Source organism: Danio aesculapii, chromosome 22, assembly GCF_903798145.1.
Source record: "Danio aesculapii chromosome 22, fDanAes4.1, whole genome shotgun sequence".
NCBI classification, from domain to species: domain Eukaryota; kingdom Metazoa; phylum Chordata; class Actinopteri; order Cypriniformes; family Danionidae; genus Danio; species Danio aesculapii.
Window position 1 is genome coordinate 24,437,255 of NC_079456.1, and position 18,785 is coordinate 24,456,039.

General features: G+C 36.0%; 1 protein-coding gene across 1 annotated transcript in view; it reads right to left on the reverse strand.

The window, feature by feature from the left end:
- Positions 1 to 11,888, reverse strand: part of LOC130215753 (receptor-type guanylate cyclase Gyc76C-like) — a 37,959-nt gene extending 26,071 nt beyond the window's left edge. Inside the window, 4 exon segments of the mRNA XM_056447603.1 lie at positions 1,444 to 1,571; positions 5,810 to 5,942; positions 10,785 to 10,865; positions 11,885 to 11,888. Of these exon segments, the coding sequence (XP_056303578.1) occupies positions 1,444 to 1,571; positions 5,810 to 5,942; positions 10,785 to 10,865; positions 11,885 to 11,888 (346 nt within the window).
- Between the last annotated feature and the right edge of the window lie 6,897 nt (positions 11,889 to 18,785).

The following is an 18,785-nucleotide window of genomic DNA, read 5'->3' on the forward strand; positions in this document are numbered from 1 at the left end:
TTATACAGTATCATAAAAAAATGGTGCTACAATCAGGCCCGAAGCCAGTCGGGTGAAAGGGGTGGTTCTTTTTTTCTTAAAAAGTGGACCTTTTTGTGGTTATAGGCCTCATTTAGGCTACTATTTAATTATGAGATTTAAATACTGCATTTTAGTGACATTATAAGCTGAAATATATTGTCAGATGGTCATCATAACCAAAAGAGTACATCTGAACATTCATGGATAAGAATAATAGCCAGACTAGTATTCATATTCATTTTAATATTGGTCACTTTTGGTGCTTCACACTGTTTCATTTGTCATTTTCCTTCCAAGATTTAGAATAAAAGTTACTTGTTAAATATTTTCTTTGTTTAAAAACAATACAGTAGCGAAAGATGACCACTCTCATCAGATTGTGTTTTCTTGCACAGCTGGATGTTGCACTTATAAAAAATAATTGTGTGCACTGGCCAAAACTGATTAGCTAAAGTCACACTTACAGTATGTGACAGCCGATTCCACTTGGTCTTAAAACCTTTTTCGATGGGTTATTTTACTATTTATGATGACAAATGAGCCCATGTATGGGACAAATGGACCTTTGTCAGTGAGGGGTGTGTCCTTCGAACCACCCAACACCAACCCCCCCTAAATTTTGCTAATCCCTAATAATAACTCCTGTATCGTAGTCCACAATATAAAGCACAGTCTAAACATTTATGGCTCATTTCAACCAAACTTTGGTGAAATATGGAGAAACTCAACAGTATTTAAAAAATGTAACACACAAGATCAGTTTCTCCATACAGTATTTAGCACAAAGCGGTGTTAAAACAACCAATAATTCTTTAGACTAATCAAAAACATATTGCATAAAAGGTCATTTAGAATTTAGAATACAAAATTATTTATATTTCCAATAAATGCTGTTATTTTGCTTCAAAAATAAAGGTCTAGGTTGTTTTAACCCAATGTTGGGGTAAATATAGCCAATTCCAACTGTTTGGTTAAACAGTGCACTTTAAATTTATTTACAATGAGTTAGATTATTAGGAATAAATCATAAAATTTAATTACATTGAGTAAATCTCTAATTTAAAGAGATTAAATTTTTAATTTAAGTCTAATCCTAGTCCTAAAAGCTTTCTGCGCGTTTAGATAAAAAAGTACAGACTTTTAAATGACAGTATACTACCTGAAGAATGTTATCAGATCCATTAAATTTGTCCCCAAAGCACAGGCACATCAGAAAGACTCAAACTCTCAGACACACGCTCGTACATGCCGCTGCCCCAGGACTTTTATGACAATCATAATTGCTCCATGTTCTGTCATTTTGTGGCCTCTGATGTCGAGCCAAGATCTGCCACGTTTAACCTACATTTTACTTCAACGTTTACGGCGTCAGTGTGACTAAAATCAAAGAGTGTCTGGAGCAGCCTTTGTCATGAATGGCACTGACCATGAGAGCCAGAGGACAGGAGTGGATGTTGGCGTGATAAACACAGCAGTTTTCTTCATTGGCATTGTTCCAGTTTGAGGGACATTCGTGCTCCAGGCAGAATTTTCTGGCCTCTGAAGCATTGCTGAGGGAGAAAGGGAAATGGATATTTCGAAACCATCATGACACAATAACAGAGGGAACACATTCATCATTAACACTTTGATGCAATACTGTAACGTCATCTGATATACATGTATTAGTGGGTTTCAATTTTTAATTAGTCAGTTTACAGTGTTTATTTTGTTTGCGCCTATTATTCTATTGGTGAATAACTGGTGTGTGTAAGTTAATCCACTGGAAAAAAAAGTGAAAACTTCAATCAAAGTCTGAACATTTGATTCTGTGTTTGGAGTGGCGCTCCTTCTGTTGATAATAATTCGATGGTGTCAGCCTAAAGATTCTTAACCAAACCCTTTTAACCGTTAGTTTGCTATGAGGGAATGATGCGCAAAAAGAAAGCTCCGCACCTACTCAATATTTCGTTTCTGTGGGTTATATGCATGGCATATATGCACTATTTTTGCCATCTATAAGCTTCCAGTGAAAGGTTGATCCCAGCAGGCACAGGAGGTCAACATGATGGCAGATTGACGTTGTACCCCAACGTTGTGGGATTTTGTATTTTGTTTTAATATAAAAATCCAGTTGACATCAGAACCCAATGTCAGGCCCATGTCAATGTCCAACGTCGGACATTCGTTGCATTTTGGTTCTTTCTTTAGCAACCGAAAAACTACAAAATATCACCATCTAATATGATACAGTTTGACGTTGTGTGGACGTTACCACTAAGAAGTCTATTAGATGTTGTATTTTGGTTGCCATGCCTAATGTATAAATGTCAGTATATGACGTCAATATGACGATGGTTTAAGATGTTGGCTCAACGTTTAATTTTGTTCACTTTCCAACACAACCTGAAATCAACAAAATATCAACGTCATTTGACAATGTTATTGGATGTCAAAATAATGGCGTCCTTAGACCAGAGATCGGCAAACTACGGCCCGCGAGGCCATATGCGGCCCGCTGAACACTTTCATCCGGCCCACGAGGGAGTTTTTAAAACGCTGCTTCTGAGAAACGGTTTGGTTTCAGAATTAGTAAATTAATGATGCAATACAAGTGAACGCCATTTGATGGCAGTATTGCACACGGTACAGTTAGTGCAACCAGAATTAGAACACACTCTCTCGGATATTAAAATGCACTCGACCGTTAATGACTGAAAATGACAGAAAGCACTAGGTCTAATATGCCAAGAAAGTATTGCTGTTTTTAAAGACTGCAATCTAAGAGGCTGATCACACCGAACGCGCATTTACATTTCAAAACCGCGATGTGCACCGCGCTGCCTTTTTGTTGACAAGAAAAAAAAAACACTTTTTAAAATGTCGTTAGGCAACGACTGAATCAGCTGGGTATTTTGCGAGTGTGTTGCTGTTGATATTAATATAACTTTATTTTCAGGCTCATTGTTCACATTAACACACTCATAATAACATGACTTGGAAATACAACGACTAAGATTCTTCTTCTGTTTTATCTCATAGTTTTATAATGGTTGAAATGAGCATATTAATATACAAGCTCAAATGAGATTGTTGTGAATTTGACTCAAATTATATAATAATTGCTGGTTAATTGTGTTCATTTTTGTCATAGAATATATTTTCCATGCATACATCCACTTTAAAAAGTTATTTTTTCAAAGAGTTGTGATTTTATCAAGTTTTATGATTGATTTGTATATTCTAAAAGCAGTGCACATTGGATAATTGTAAATTTGACTGAATAGTAAACTTTAAGAATAATTTTTAATGTGTTAATGTGAGATTTTTTCTATCAGACAATATCTTCTATTCTCTACTGTAAAAATTATTACATTATTATTATTATTATTATTATATTTGAAACGATTATTTTATTGTTTTATGATGATTAATAAGTAAATATAAATAGCAGTGCAAATTCATTTAATAAACTCTATAATAAAAAATCTGTTTTGTGTTAATGTGACATGTTTCTGTCCGATATTACATGTTCTATGCATACTACCACGATAAATAAAAGTAATTTTTTTGAAGGATTTGACATGTGGCCCTTCACTTGGTTTGCAAAACTTGATGTGGCCCTTATGATGTTGTGTGTCTGCTGGGATGTGACTATTTTCAATTTCTTAAGATTTCTTTTACAGCATTGATAATGTAGTTGAATTCAAATATAGTCAGTTAAATAGAATAAAGTGCCTGAGCGGGCTTATTCGAAATTAAAAGCCCCCATGCTTGTAGCCTAGAAATACATCAACATACTGAAATAAAAGTCTTAGGAATTTTCAGTTCAAGCGGACTCTGGAAATGAAACAGCGAAGGCTATTTTAAGTCCATTTGTAGCTGGGAAGCTATTATTTTGAACTATTTGTCAACAATATTTAACAGTGCACACATGTATAGACTCCCTGTTAAACATTTGTCTCCTCTCATTCAGACACAAATCATCACAATGTTTTTTTTTTTCTTCATCTTTTAGGAGTTAAAGGGATTTATTGCACTTGAATTTGTGCTGTAAGGGATGCCAGATCCTGAAAAATCAATCTAGAGTGGTTCCAAAACTTTATGAGATTCTTATTTTCTGTTTATTTTATATTTCTTAATTGGGTGTATTTGTTTTTTCATGCTTTTTTAATCATCAAGCACCACATTTTCAGCTTAAGCTCTTATCAGTAGATAGTTTACTCAAGATAAATGTAAACTCTTTCAACATTGACTCCCAATCCACTTGTCTGAAACCTGTTTGAGTTTCTTTCTTCTGTTGACACAAAAGATGATATTTTGAAGAATGTTGGAAACCGGTAACCATTTGAATGCTTTTTTCTTCTTCTTTGTGTTCAACAGAAAAAATAAACTCATGAACAGAGTTGGCTGTAGCATATTCCAGAGTAACGCATTACTGTATTCTAATTACATTCTAGAGGAGCGGAGCGCTGTATTGTAATAAATTACATTTTAAATTTGTGTAATTTGATTACAGTTACAAATGTCAATGTAATTGCATTACTTACGTTACAAATAGAGTTTTTGGAAGAAAAAAATGCTTCTTTTAGTAGGTGTCTAATATGCCAAGTATTGCTGTTTTTAAAGATTACAACCTAAGGGGCCGATCACATCGAACGCGCATTTATGTTCCAAAACCGCAAGGTGCCCCGCACTGCCTTTTTGTTGACAAGAAAAAAAGGAGCGCAGTGCACTTTATGTCGTTAGGCAACGACTGAATCAGCTGTTGCTGTTGATATTAATATAACTTTATTTTCAGGCTCATTGTTCACATTAACACACTCATAATAACATGACTTGGAATAACAAAGACTAAGATTCTTCTTCCGTTTTATCTCATATTATAATGGATCAACCATTGAGCATATTAATAAAATATATTAATACATATAAAAATGCTTCTTTTAGTAATTGCTTCCTTCGTTAATAAGCAGGCACATTTAAATTGCAGGAGAACGTGAGCTGAAATGGTTGCTGATGAGAGTGGAGGCCAATGGAAATATGGACGCACACAGTTGAAAACTGTGAGTCATGTGACAATAACTGACAGATCCACTTCATACTTTGTATGGATTATACACATTTAGGCAGACTAATCACCTCAGACAAACACCAACACCCAAACACAGCAGTGCTTTTTCATACGATGATGTCAATGGTTACAGGTATCCAGTTTTCATCTAAATGTCTTCTTTTTGTGTTCAAAAAAAGACAAACAGGTTTGGAACAAATGAATTTAAAGTTTTGGGTGAACTCTTTAAGTCTTTTGAATATGTCAAGCTGCTGTGATCAACCCATTGTAATGTTTTTCAGTCAATATTAAATTACTGAAAGAGCTGCAGTTTGTTTTGTATTTTTACAGGTAGATTTTAAATGTTTTTAAAGTAACTTCAAAGTAACGTAATTAGTAATCCGATTACTTTTTACATGAAGTAATTAGTAATGTAATCAGATTACAATTTTCCAGTAGTCAGTAATTTGTAATCTATTGCTCTTTAAGGTAATTTACCCAACACTGTTCATGAAGGACTGAAACCACTGTACTGAGTAAATTTTCATTTTTGGGGGAACTATCCTATTAATGTTCTGTTGACGAAACATCATCTAGAGCTCAGATGGCCTATCGCTTTACTGTAAACCTTTACAACACAGTAGAGTGCAGTATTATGTTTACAGCTCTGCATGCTGATTGTTGAAAAGAGTGAAAAGTAGTTTCTGAACATAATAAAGTACATCTGAGAAGGCTGGCATTGTGAGTCGTGCTCACCTGAACTGGAAAATCTTGTTTTTAACGGCGTATTCATAAAAGGAATCAGAGGCAGTGACAGAATAGGTAACGTTGAACTCCTCCCCGTCGGTGACCTTTTCTGGTGGACGTTGAACCCAAGCCATTTCTAAACCTGTGAAAACATTGTGCAAGTGGGTGTGAAGTCTTTAAGCTTTCCTTGAAGGAAGAGAAATATCAAAATAATCTCAAAGCAAATGTTTATCCACTTGAGTGAGATCTCACCACAGCAGTTTAAATACAGATTTGAATAAACTTTCAAATAAACAACACCTTTTTTGTTGGACTACCGTTTAAGAAACTTCCTTTAAGTTGGATTGTGAGTTTATGGGGTATAATGATAAATATTTAAAGGGACAGTTCACTAAAAAAGTCCAGGAATGATTCATTTTGTAAACTGGATCACTCTTAATATTACAGGGATATGAGCATTTTTTTGAAAATTAATATATGGTCAAGGCTGATTAACTCTCGTATGGTTTGAAACTTTTATTGAACACAAAACAAGATATTCTGAAGAATGCTGGACAAAAACCTCCATTGACATTCATCAGTACTATGGAAGTCAATGAGTGGGGTGTGGATGCAGACCTGGTGCGGTAAAATATGTGCAGCTGCCAATGCTTTTTAATGGGCTCACCTAACCCCTAATCGCTGAGTGATGCAATCTCAGCTTGCATCATAAAGGCTGCATCCAGATACTATTGGAGTCAATGGCTGTTTTTTTCTCCCAATGTTCTTCAGCAGATCCTCCTTTGTGTTCAACAGAAGAAAGAAACCCTAACAAGGTTTATAACAAGTAGGTGATGAAAAAAATGCTGACGGAATATTCATTTTGGGGTGAACTTTTCATTTAAAGCCTGTTATGAGTTATGAGACTAAAGCCACCAGTGGATGTCTGCAAGTCTCTGCCTTAATGAGTGATTCACTGAATCATGAATTCAAACGATTCATAAAAGATACTATATTTATAAAAGAAAAATACTTTGGAAGTCAATGACTGTTTTATTTTCCCAATATTTTTTAACATATCTTCCTTTGTGTTCAAACCCTAACAGGTTTGTAACAAGTAGGTGATGAAAAAAATGATGACATGTTTGGGTAAACTATATCCATTTAAAGCCTGTCATGACAGAGTATAAACAAGAATCAGAGAGTGAAATTCATTACCTTTTAAGACCTTTTTAAGACTCTTTCACACATTTTAATATCTTGTAATCACTTTAGGTTTCAACCGGAAACACTGGCGATATTTTTACTTACAGTATATTTTATAAATATCAATATAAGAAACTAATCCAAAACTAGACATTATTCATATACTGAATAAAAAATTATTAATTCTAGCTGATTCAGCAGGTTGGCGCCTATAGGACTGCAGAAATAATGGTGTTGCCTTGGTTACTGCAGTAAACAAAGCAGCATGATGTCAAATCTAGCACAATTTTATTGATTTCATAAACTACACTTCATCCTTATATTCGCAGATTTGATTCAAGCAAACTTTAGCATACAATCATACACTGCATAATCAAAAATCTTCTCCTTCCCATCTACTTCTCTTCTTCATCTACACGACATCTTTAGGAACAGTCATCCAGAAACATGGATTTTCCTACCACTGCTATGCTGATGATACCCAGCTATACCTCTCTTTTCACCCTGATGATCCCTCGGTTCCAGCTCGCATCTCAGCCTGCCTGTCAGACATTTCACAGTGGATGAAAGATCATCAACTTCAGCTTAACCTCACGAAAATGGAAATGCTTGAAGTTTCTGCCAACCCGACTCTTCACCATAACTTCTCAATCCAGATGGATGGGGCAACCATTACTGATTCCAAAATGGTAAAAAGCCTTGGAGTAACGATTGATGACCAACTAAACTTCTCTGACCATATTTCTAGAACTGCTCGATCTTGCAGATTCGCACTCTATAACATCAGAAAGGTCCGACCCTTCCTATCTGAACATGCAGCTCAACTCATTGTTCAAGCTCTTGTTCTCTCCAAACTGGATTATTGCAACTCTCTACTAGCCGGGCTTCCAGCTAACTCTATCAAACCTCTTCAGCTGCTTCAGAACGCAGCAGCACGAGTGGTCTTTGATGAACCCAAAAGAGCACATGTCACTCCGCTACTCACCCGTTTGCACTGGCTGCCAGTTGCTGCTCGCATCAAATTCAAAGCTCTGAGTTTGCTTACAAAGCGACCTCTGGCTTTGCTCCTTCTTATCTGCTCTCACTTCTGCAGATTTATGTGCCCTCCAGAAACTTGCGTTCTGTGAATGAACGTCGCCTCGTGGTTCCATCCCTAAGAGGCGCATTCAATCTGCCCAGTTGGTGGAATGAACTCCCTAACTGCATCAGAACAGCAGAGTCACTTGTTGTCTTCAAGAAACGACTAAAAACTCAACTATTTAGTCTCTACTTTCCTTCCTAATCTGTAATTGCCTCTCTGGCTATACTACTAACTGTACTCTCTTTCAAAAAAAAAAAAAAATTTCTAATGCTTTGCTTCTTAGAATTTACACACCTGAAACTTGTCTATAGCGCTTGTTCACTGCTGCTCTTATAGTTGTGTAAATTGCTTCCTTGTCCTCATTTGTAAGTCGCTTTGGATAAAAGCGTCTGCTAAATGACTAAATGTAAATGTAAATGTCATGACAGAGTATATACAAGAATCAGAGAGTGAAATTCATTACCTTTTAAGACCTTTTTAAAGACTCTTTCACACATTTTAATATCTTGTAATCACTTTAGGTTTCAACCGGAAACACTGGCGAGATTTTTACTTACAGTATATTTTATAAATATCAATATAAGAAACTAATCCAAAACTAAAACATTATTCATATACTGAATAAAAAATTATTAATTCTAGCTAATTCAGCAGGTTGGCGCCTATAGGACTGCAGAAATAATGGTGTTGCCTTGGTTACTGCAGTAAACAAAGCAGCATGATGTCAAATCTAGCACGATTTTATAGATTTCATAAACTACACTTCATCCTTATATTCGCAGATTTGATTCAGGCAAACTTTTGCATACAATCATACACTGCATAATCAAAAATGATATAAAATTTAATACCATACAAAATAGCATTTAAGACTTTTTAATACTTTTTAAGGGTCTTAAATTTCTCTATATTCTCTCTATATATCAACTTTTAACACTTTAAGACCTCGCAGACACCCTGCATGAATTAATAAACATGAAACTAAAGCCACCAGTAGGTGTCAGCAGGTCTCTGCCTTGTTGAGTGATTTACTGAATCATTAATTCAAACGATTCATTCAAAATCGCGGATTCATTTGTTTTAAAAAGTATTTTGCTGCATCCCAAATCACAAACTATCCGTTCGAAAAAGTATTCAAAAATAGAATTAGTAAGTCCCAAACAGTATTATGTTGAAAAGAGTATGCCACAGGTTCCTGGATGGACTATTTCCGGTAAGTGCTGAAGCGTTCATACTCTAACCGCTGATATTGCCCAAAATACATTACACATTGGACATGAATTCGATTAGAACTACAAATTCTAATAAAAAAGTGTAAATAAACTACAAACATGGCGGACATGTAAGACCAATCATCAAGTCAATTTGTTTGAATGACTATTAATTATTATCTAAACAATTGGATGATATTAAAATCACGTTTTCCGTGTTATATTTCATCTGCAACAACAATGTGAACTTATTTTAAGATATGTTTGGAAATTAACTTCTAAATGCATAATTACCCTGAGGAGATTTCTCTGCATGAAAGACTCAGATGAATGAATGGCAGATTAACCTGTCAGGTAGGTAATTAAATATGAAATAAATGAGGATGATGTGTCGAGAGATGATTGACAGGGGACGTAACTAAGCAACATAACGATCTGTTAACGAGGATGCAGTATGTCCCAAAAGCTTGCATGTTACACACTCAAAAGTATATACTTTTCCTTTACAAAAAAGTACATACTTTTAGGGTGTTGTATAAGTATGCAAATTGGAAAGCAGCACGAGTCTTTATGATTGGAGGGTTGAATAACTGACTTGCTCAGTTTGTTTAAAACACAGATTAATTCCTCATGAAATGCCAGCCTGATCTCACGAGAAAATGTAAGTATTTTACGTTTTTACAGTTTAGTGGCTAATTCATACAAATTCGTTCGAGTTCTGTCGTACAAAATTGTACGATTTTAAAAAGGAAGCATGGCACCTAACCCCACCCCTAAACCCAACCGTCATTGGCGGATGAGCAAATCGTACTAAATTGTACGAATTAGATCGTACGAATTTGTACGAATTAGCCACTAAATCAAAAATTTACGAATTGCCATGAGATTGTGTTGTTCCGCATTGACGCATAAATGTTCAACATTGTAGACGATATTTTGTCTAACGCTGGGTTCACACCAAGCATATCATTTCAGTGAGTAAATTGCATAAAATGTCAACGCAAACGGCGTTTAGCAAATAACCATTGCGCAAAGCGAATGACACAGAATACTCAATGCCTTTGATGCAAATGTGTGAAGTGTGCAAGTTCAAATTATTCAACATGAGCAAAAAATTCACATGAGGTAAAAACATACTGTGAGCAAGATCCTGTAGAGAAAGTGACGCGATGCTCAATGTTTCCTGTTAGCCCAGCATTAACCATTTTAATCACTCTCATTAGCTGATATTCACAAAAAATTGCCCTCCTGCTTAATTTTACTTGTTAACAACTCAACATATGATAAATGTTTATAAACAAATCATTTTGGATTACTGATTTGCTGAACGGATTTGAAACAATTAGTTTAAATTATAGTTTGTTGTAGTTCGTTTACGAATTTGACTTCATTTTTCAAAATGTATAGTAAAGTCACACTGGTTTAGATCAACAAGAGGTTGAGGACAAAAATGAATGTCATTAAGCACAGATAATTAGGACTCATCAAGTTAAAACACAGCACTTACCACCACAGCTAATCATGTTGTAATCATTTGGCTCTATAATGGGCCAGCAGTCGTATTCAGTGTTGTCCAGGTCATGCCAACCTTCAATTGTCAAAATCTGAACATTTTCAACAATTTCATGATCATGAATAGTTGTCCATCGTGAACAGTTATATGGCACTAGTGTTTGACATGAGAAATATACTGTTGTGCTAACAACTTTGGATTGGCACTTAAATTGGATCTAATTTTTACTACTTTTACTTGCCTTAATCTGAAATCAAGTATTGTAAAAAAATATATGATCAGTTAGTCATGACAGCACATGTTCATTGTGTGGAAATAGAAATGTATATGAACAATTTATATGAACAATAATCTACATACAACTGAAAAGTTATATTCTTTGGTTTTTGATTATATCATTTTATTAACAGCACAGCCATGTGGGACATTAACCTTTGTCTTTCTGACTACAGGCTAAGCCAAAGTGATGCAAATGCTTTAAAAGACTCTTCCTTTGTCTTTGGGTGATATTTTCAGGCTACAGAAACCCTTTTGTTGATTAACTTGTGTGGTCAGTTGCTGGGCCGTTTTCTAACACCTGCCAATTTACCCTGCTGACTCCAAAACTGAATTTGCATGCTTTGTTTAGCCATCTCCTCTCCTCCAAGGAACACAATATAGACATGACATCTCTGTCTTAATTCAGACTTGTGATAAAACTCGCAGACTGCAGATCTCCAATAGGTTCCTGCAGACATATAGACTTCTTGAAGACGCTGTTTGACTGCAGATTAACCAACACGTCTCAATAAAGAAGATTTTGCTTGTTCAAGTCTCCTGGACTGGGTTCAACTGTAACTTATTATAAAGTAAACTAAAAGTTAATCATGTTCTAACTTAATTGTATAAGCTATGCAAGCTGTTTTAAGTTAGTTTAACATAATATAAGTATATTGGACTCATAAGGTTAATTTGATTCTGCTTAAAAATTTAAGGCAACCAGGACTGTTTTACAGTGCAGCCATGTTAGCATGACTTTGTTATTTTGTATTGGTGACACATATCTTGTATCTATTGTATCTATTTGAAGAGCATGTTAAATCTAGCATGTTTACCCATTTTTAATCAGAAACAAATGCTAATTATTAAATATGTTAATTAGTAATTGCTGGGATAAAATAAAACAAATTTTTTTTGCCAAACATGAAATGATTTTGGAAAAATATTTAGTCTTTTCCCCCTTTGTTTTTATTTAAATAAGTCACCATTCTTTACTAAAAATACAATGAATTAGTTATTAAAATATGTATTATTTGCCAAACATTTATTAATTAAGCTCATATTTGAAATGAATAATAAATAAATAAATTTAATTCATTACTTTGGTCTTACCAAACATTTCTAGATCAGTTTCAGAGCATAAAGGTAACACTTGTTTTATTTTAATTTAATTTAATTCATTCGAACAAAAACAGAACAATACATTTATTACAGTGTTTATCACTTCTGTTCATTGTTTATTTGTGTGCATTAAATTAAATAAAAATTAAGTGTTACCATATATGCATTACACAGTGCATTGTTTAATGCTAACAAGCACAATTTTTATTTTAATAATGCATTAGTAAAAGTAAAACAAATCCCTAAACGTGCACAAACACACAATAAATCAATTGTAGTTTCCAACAAGTCATATGCATAGTAAATGTTCAGAAAATAGATAAATAAAAGCAATACTAATAATGCTATTAATAATAAAACGCACAATGAACAAAATTAAATATACTAAATACATTACTGAAAATGTTGGTAAATTCACAGCTCTGCACCTCGACACCTTATTCTGACCACAAGTGTTTTTGACATAGACACAAAAGCCATGTATGACACTGTCTGATCCAGTCTAATCGCTGACAGACTCTTGGCAGCAGTAATATCTCTATTCGGTAAAACATGGTAACTTAAACAACAAAACACTTTGGCTTTCTAGTTCATAATTGGATGATCATGCACTCACCAAAAGGAAAAGAGTAGCGCAGGCTTCCCTCGGACCCATGTTGTGTTGCTTGTCAGGTTAGAGGTTCTGCGCCGACTGACTTGGTGAAAAGGGGCAGCCTCTTGTCCTCTATTTTTGCTTTCTCTCTTTCTTTAGTGGCCTCAATAGCCCCCTAATTATTCAATCAGTGGAAGAGCTTGTGCTAATCATGAACACACAGGTTTTCTACCCCTCCGCTTTCCCAAGGAGATTCAACTCACCTTCAACCTCCTCTTATGGTCTAGTTTATTGTCAGAACAGGCGCATAAACCAATATGAAAACTTCTCATTGATAAGCAGTAGGCTATTACATGTGAAGTTAATCTGTGTAAACATCAGCTGCCAGGATGCAAATTTATGTAAGGCAGTTTTGTAAAGAACAATAAGCAGAGCCCATATTCACTCTCATCAATGCGTTAAATTAAAATATACATCTTTCTCCATGAAATATTGTAATACTGTATTAATTTATGTACACTACTTAAGGTTCTTACACTCTTTTTGTAGAAATAGGCTCTTTCTTTATCTCCCCTTGAGTTAATCTGTTGCGTTTAATTCTTTTAGGCTTTGATATGATTCAGCTAAGCACTTTTAGCTTAGATTAGCATAAAGCACTCGGATTAGACCATTAGCATATCCAATTTTATAAAAAAGTTGTAATATTTTTCCCATTTAAAGCTTGACTCTTTTATAGTTACACCATTTTAGTTTATCGAAACCCTTATTGTTTTTTATTTTTTCATTAGCAACATGCTAATAGTCAATTCAATTCAGTGATTTATGCTAAGCTAAGCTAAAAGTGCTGCCAGACTCGGAGATCGACTGAATGGATTCATGATCAAATGTGCATTTTTTAAAATAAACCAAATAAATGAATAAGTGACCTGATAGGGCAGCATATTACATTGTATATTACACAAAAAAGGCAAAATAAAGTAAAAAAAAAAGTTTCATGAGTAACAAGAGGGTAGATAATGACAAAAACACACTGCAGCTGTTTCTCGCTTAGACTTATCAAACTGGACGCCAGTGACCTTCATTATATGGGCAAAAGATTGAATGAATGTTGTACTTTGGTTCTCTAAAATCTATTGGGCTAATACAAGAATCTCTAATTTTTTTTTTATTTTATATTTTTTGGAGAGTCAATTTTGACATCATCAAGATGCTAAATTGAACCTGATCACATATATTTACATAACAGCATAATGGTGCACAGTGTTTCCTAAAAGTAGAGTCCAGGGGGGGAAATATAAAAGAGAGAAGAGAGCAGGAGCTCTAAGGTAGAACCCTGTGGAACCCCACATGTCAAGTCGCTTGAGTATATCATAAAACACTGGCTGACAATTAGCTGAGATTTCACGTGAAGTCTTCCTGAGAACTGAAGTGACCATGGCCATTTTGAGATCTTCCAGTATAGACCGAGGTTCTACACATGTTTAACAGTGACACCAGGCCCAGACCCACAATTTTAAATTAACCATTTGGTCTGATTTCAGCCACATCCAGCATTTCAGACACTAGAAGGTGTATGTTTGTTGGGAAGATCTTACACAAAGTTGAAATGCATTTCAATGGATTTGAAAACATAATTTATTCTTATTGGTGGAAGTGAGAGACTGTAATATTTAATTTCTAAATGTTAATTTTGTTACGGTTTTGGAGCTTAATAAACTAACATAAAGGCTGCTAAAAAATCTACCATTTTAAATTTTAACAATGTAAACAAACTTACACTGGAAAAAAATTCATTGGATTTACTACATTTTTAAAGGGGTGGTCCACTGTATTTTAAGGCTCGGTTGTGTTTATAAGATGCAAAGCAGTGTGTGCACATGCTTCATTTGTAAAAAATCACGTTATTTTTTCAGATATCTTACTTTGATTATATATACAGCAAACTGAAAACGAATGTCATATTTCCTAGTTCCTCAGAAAGGCCCGCCCTCAAGAGACTCTGATTTTTCAGCTAACATAATGTGCTGTGATTTGTGGATTGGCTCCACATCACGCCCCTACAAGCACGCGCTTTTTGTTAGTCAGAGTAGCTGTTAGCCGGATCCGTTTGAGCCTGAAACAGACAGAAAATGAAAAGCACACAGCTGAACCTCACGCCTGCTCTCTAAAATAAAATCTGACAAGTGTCTTTCACATATATTCAGAATAAGTATGTGTAAGTAATACAAAACATTCACATATCATTTACAAGTTTGTTATTTGAGCTGTAGAATGCAGGGAAAGCGGCCGCATAGAGAGACACTGCAGCGCTGCTGAAGATTGTGGGTGTTTACAGCGGGTTGAGTAATAAATTTGAATTTGTTGCTAAAAGGTTAGCGGTGACAAACAGCATTTCCTATTGTTTACATCCTTGTTTACGTCCTCGCTACAACATACCGTTAACGCTAGACACTGTGCATTTAGTTGATCAATTTTAACAAATAAAAATACAGGTTGTGGCTCACAATCCACAGCTTCGTCAGTTGGAGGAGTTTTTAACCGAATCCAGCACTGAACTGGGAGAGATTCTGGAAGCTCTCCTTTGTCAAGTGCTAGAGCTATATTTTTTATTAATCTCTGGAAAATAATTAAAATTAAATTGTAAGCACTTCTCTCTTTGTGTCGTGTCCTTTTAAAGCCCAACAGACCCAAAAGAAATAGCAGCGTTTGGACGCCATTTTAGCTTTCTCTGCTATATTATTTCAGCGACTCTAGCCACGCCCCTTCACTGCACAGGGTCTATGCGCAAGGTGAATGTCTGTAACCTGAAGCATATGTGATCTCATTAACCCAGATGTATTTTTTTGTAGTCCCCAAACTTCGTTCGCTGTAGGCTTTGCTAAGCTAACTCTGTAAAAGCCAATGTCTCCCTTTGCATTGAATCTTGAGCGTCTTTTATTCAGAGATGCTGTTTATGTTCACACAGCTACATTACACATCAACTAAAGTTTAAATATGATATTGTTATGGACCATCCCTTTAAGGTAAATGGTTGCAAATAATTTATCAAGCATGTTTTACGCAGCGGGTGCCCTTCCAGCCGCAACCCAACACTGGGTATCACCCGCACACTCTTACACACACTCATACACTATGGCCAATTTAGCTTATTTAATTCACCTCTACTGCATGTCTTTGAATTGAGGGGGAAACCAGAGCACCCAGAGGAAACCCACGCCAACACGGGAAGAACATTCAAACTCCACACAGAAATGCCAACTGACCCAGCCGGGGCTCAAACTAACCATCTTCTTGCTGTGAGGCAATTATGCTACCCACTGCACCACCATGCTGCCCAGACTGAATTTAAACAAACAAATTAAGTTGAACATTACTAAACTACTAAGTTTAACTTCATCCCATATAAATCGTCTGTGCTATACAATGCCTGCCTCAGTAATTCTGTAGTCTGTGTATTTGAATAATGTAAACAAAACTACTAAAAATGATTTATTCGATTATGTATGCACAGTTGTGACCGCTCACACTCTTCTGATTAGGTGTGATATTTGATTGACTTGCTGTTTCCGGAATCATTCCCTATAATAAAAAATGCTGCGCCTTTTGGTGGAAATTCATTTTATTCATCTTATATTCATTTTATATACATTATAAAAGTCTGTTCTTTTATTCTTCCATGAATACTGTTTAAGATAGACCAAGTGTGACCACTTTGAGATCTGTTCATCACCAGACAAGATCTGGATAAGTACATGGTGATTTAACAAGTGAAGCTTCACAAACTAATTTCGAGAGGAGCACGTGATATGATTGACTACAGCTGATCCTCATTGCTAATCATTAGCTAGCCTATCAGATCATTCTAAAACTACTATAAATATCCTGCCTAAACTTCATTCCTTATCTTCGTTTTTGGAAACCCCCCCCCCATCCTTCCCTTCTCCCTCCTCTTCTTTCATGATCGGGCAACATGGTGGCTCAGTGGTTAGCACTGCTGCCTCGCAGTAAGAAGGCCACAGGTTCAAGTTCTAATTGAGCCAGTTGGCACTCCCTGCGTGGAGTTTGCATGTTCTCCCTGTGTTTGCGTGGGTTTCCTCCGGGTCCTCCGGTTTCCTCCCACAGTCTAAAAACATGTACATAAGTGAATCGTAATACAGTCACAAGCACTTAATGCATACATAGCAAAAGGGGGCACTCGAGAAACTCCTGATCTCGTATCCCTCCAAATGCTCATTGACCAGGCGGGAACCTTGGGCTCATCTATCTGCGAGTTCAGGGTTCTCTCCCGGGACAGCATGCCAAACCTGCTATCTTAGTCGAGCATCATCTAAGTGTGAACTCTTGAAACTACATGTTCGGATGGGAGGTAAATGTAAATAGGCTGAAATGTACAGTAGATGGTCAAAAATGAAGTTGAGCGCTGATGCAACTGTGATTCATCCTATGTGTCACTGATGATAGATAAAAAGAGAACGCACTCTGTTTCTGCGTCTCACTCTCTGCAGAAACTGTCGTTACTGTATGATCGTGTGAACTTCTTTGCAAAGAATAAAACTTTAAAGGACACTTTGGGTAAGATTTTGTCTTTCTGACCACTGAGAGAGCCTCCTTAAGAAAATTGCCACTACAGCCTCTACACAATGCCTTCTTGTTTTCCCAACACAAACTAATTAAGTTAAAGTACTGGTTTTACACATTTAAGTGAATTGAACATAAAACAATTAAATTCTCCCCAAAAAACTTAAGAATTGTGCTTTTTTCAGCTTATTTGAAATAAGTAGTTTGAAGACTTTTTTAATGTTAATTACATCTCATCATGGTGTACGAGTGACTAAAACAAAAAGTTAATGGTGTACATGTCCTCTTTATCTTATTGAATCGACAGGATGCAAGTGTGTTTTCTCTATACAGTATGTAATCGGTGCCCACACCGGAAGAATAAATCATCCTGTTTATGCAGGAGTACGTCCGACATGAGGACCTACAGGTGGCCGTCGAGCTCATACTTGCGAAAGTATCAACAGGAAAAGCGGGTTTCCCGGGAAGCACCCCTGGAAGTTTAGGCTCATCATGCTGTAATTAAACTGTGTTGCAATTGCAGGAGCCTGACTGGAGCTCAGGTGTGGAGATCTGCACCAGCTCGTTTTGGCTTCGCGGTTGCGTAACAAAGGGAAGATTTGGCAATTTTCAATTGTAAAAAGAAAGGAACCGGTTTATTCTGTGCCCCTGACCTAGCACTTTGTATTTCAGTGTCTAAGTTCAGTGCACACTGGGAGTGGTTTCTATAATTTAAACTTCAATAAGGACTCAGCGATGTTAGGAATACAAAGAAAGGATTTTATAAATTGTGCATATTGGGTTATTAACGATTGTTTCTACATTCAAATATTAAAATGATGATAACAAAAAGATCCATTTGTAGATACTGTATAAAGCATCACCCAGTGCCACTGTTGTGGTATTATACACTTATATAGAGTTCTCTTTTATTTAAGTTTGCAGTTAAAGCTTTTGTCATTTTGATTTATTTTATTTAAATACACAATAAACAGCAGCTACATTAATTATTTTCTTTGTTCTCTATTTCCAACTGGGGATACTCATCCCGAGGCCTCTAGAGCAGTGGTGCTCAACCCTGTTCCTGGAGATCGACCTTCCTGCAAAGTTCAGCTCCAACCATGATCAAACACACCTGAACCAATTAATTAGGACCTGAACAGCACTTGATAATTACAGGCAGGTGTGTTTGATATGAGTTGCAACTGAAATCTGCAGGGAGGTCGACCTCCAGGAACAGAGTTGGTCACCCCTGCTCTAGAGAGTGTGTAGCGCCATTGATCCAAGACCTGTGAAGAGAGGACGCCAACCATAGAGGACTTCTTGAGGTATCCATCTTCCTGGACCAGTATGTATCCTGAGCAGATGCTGTAGCATGGAGGATTGGAGAGCATGTGATTGATTCCTGAAAGACCACAGTGACAGATGAGTCTCCTCATTGATCCCGTGGCCAGCCTAAACACCCG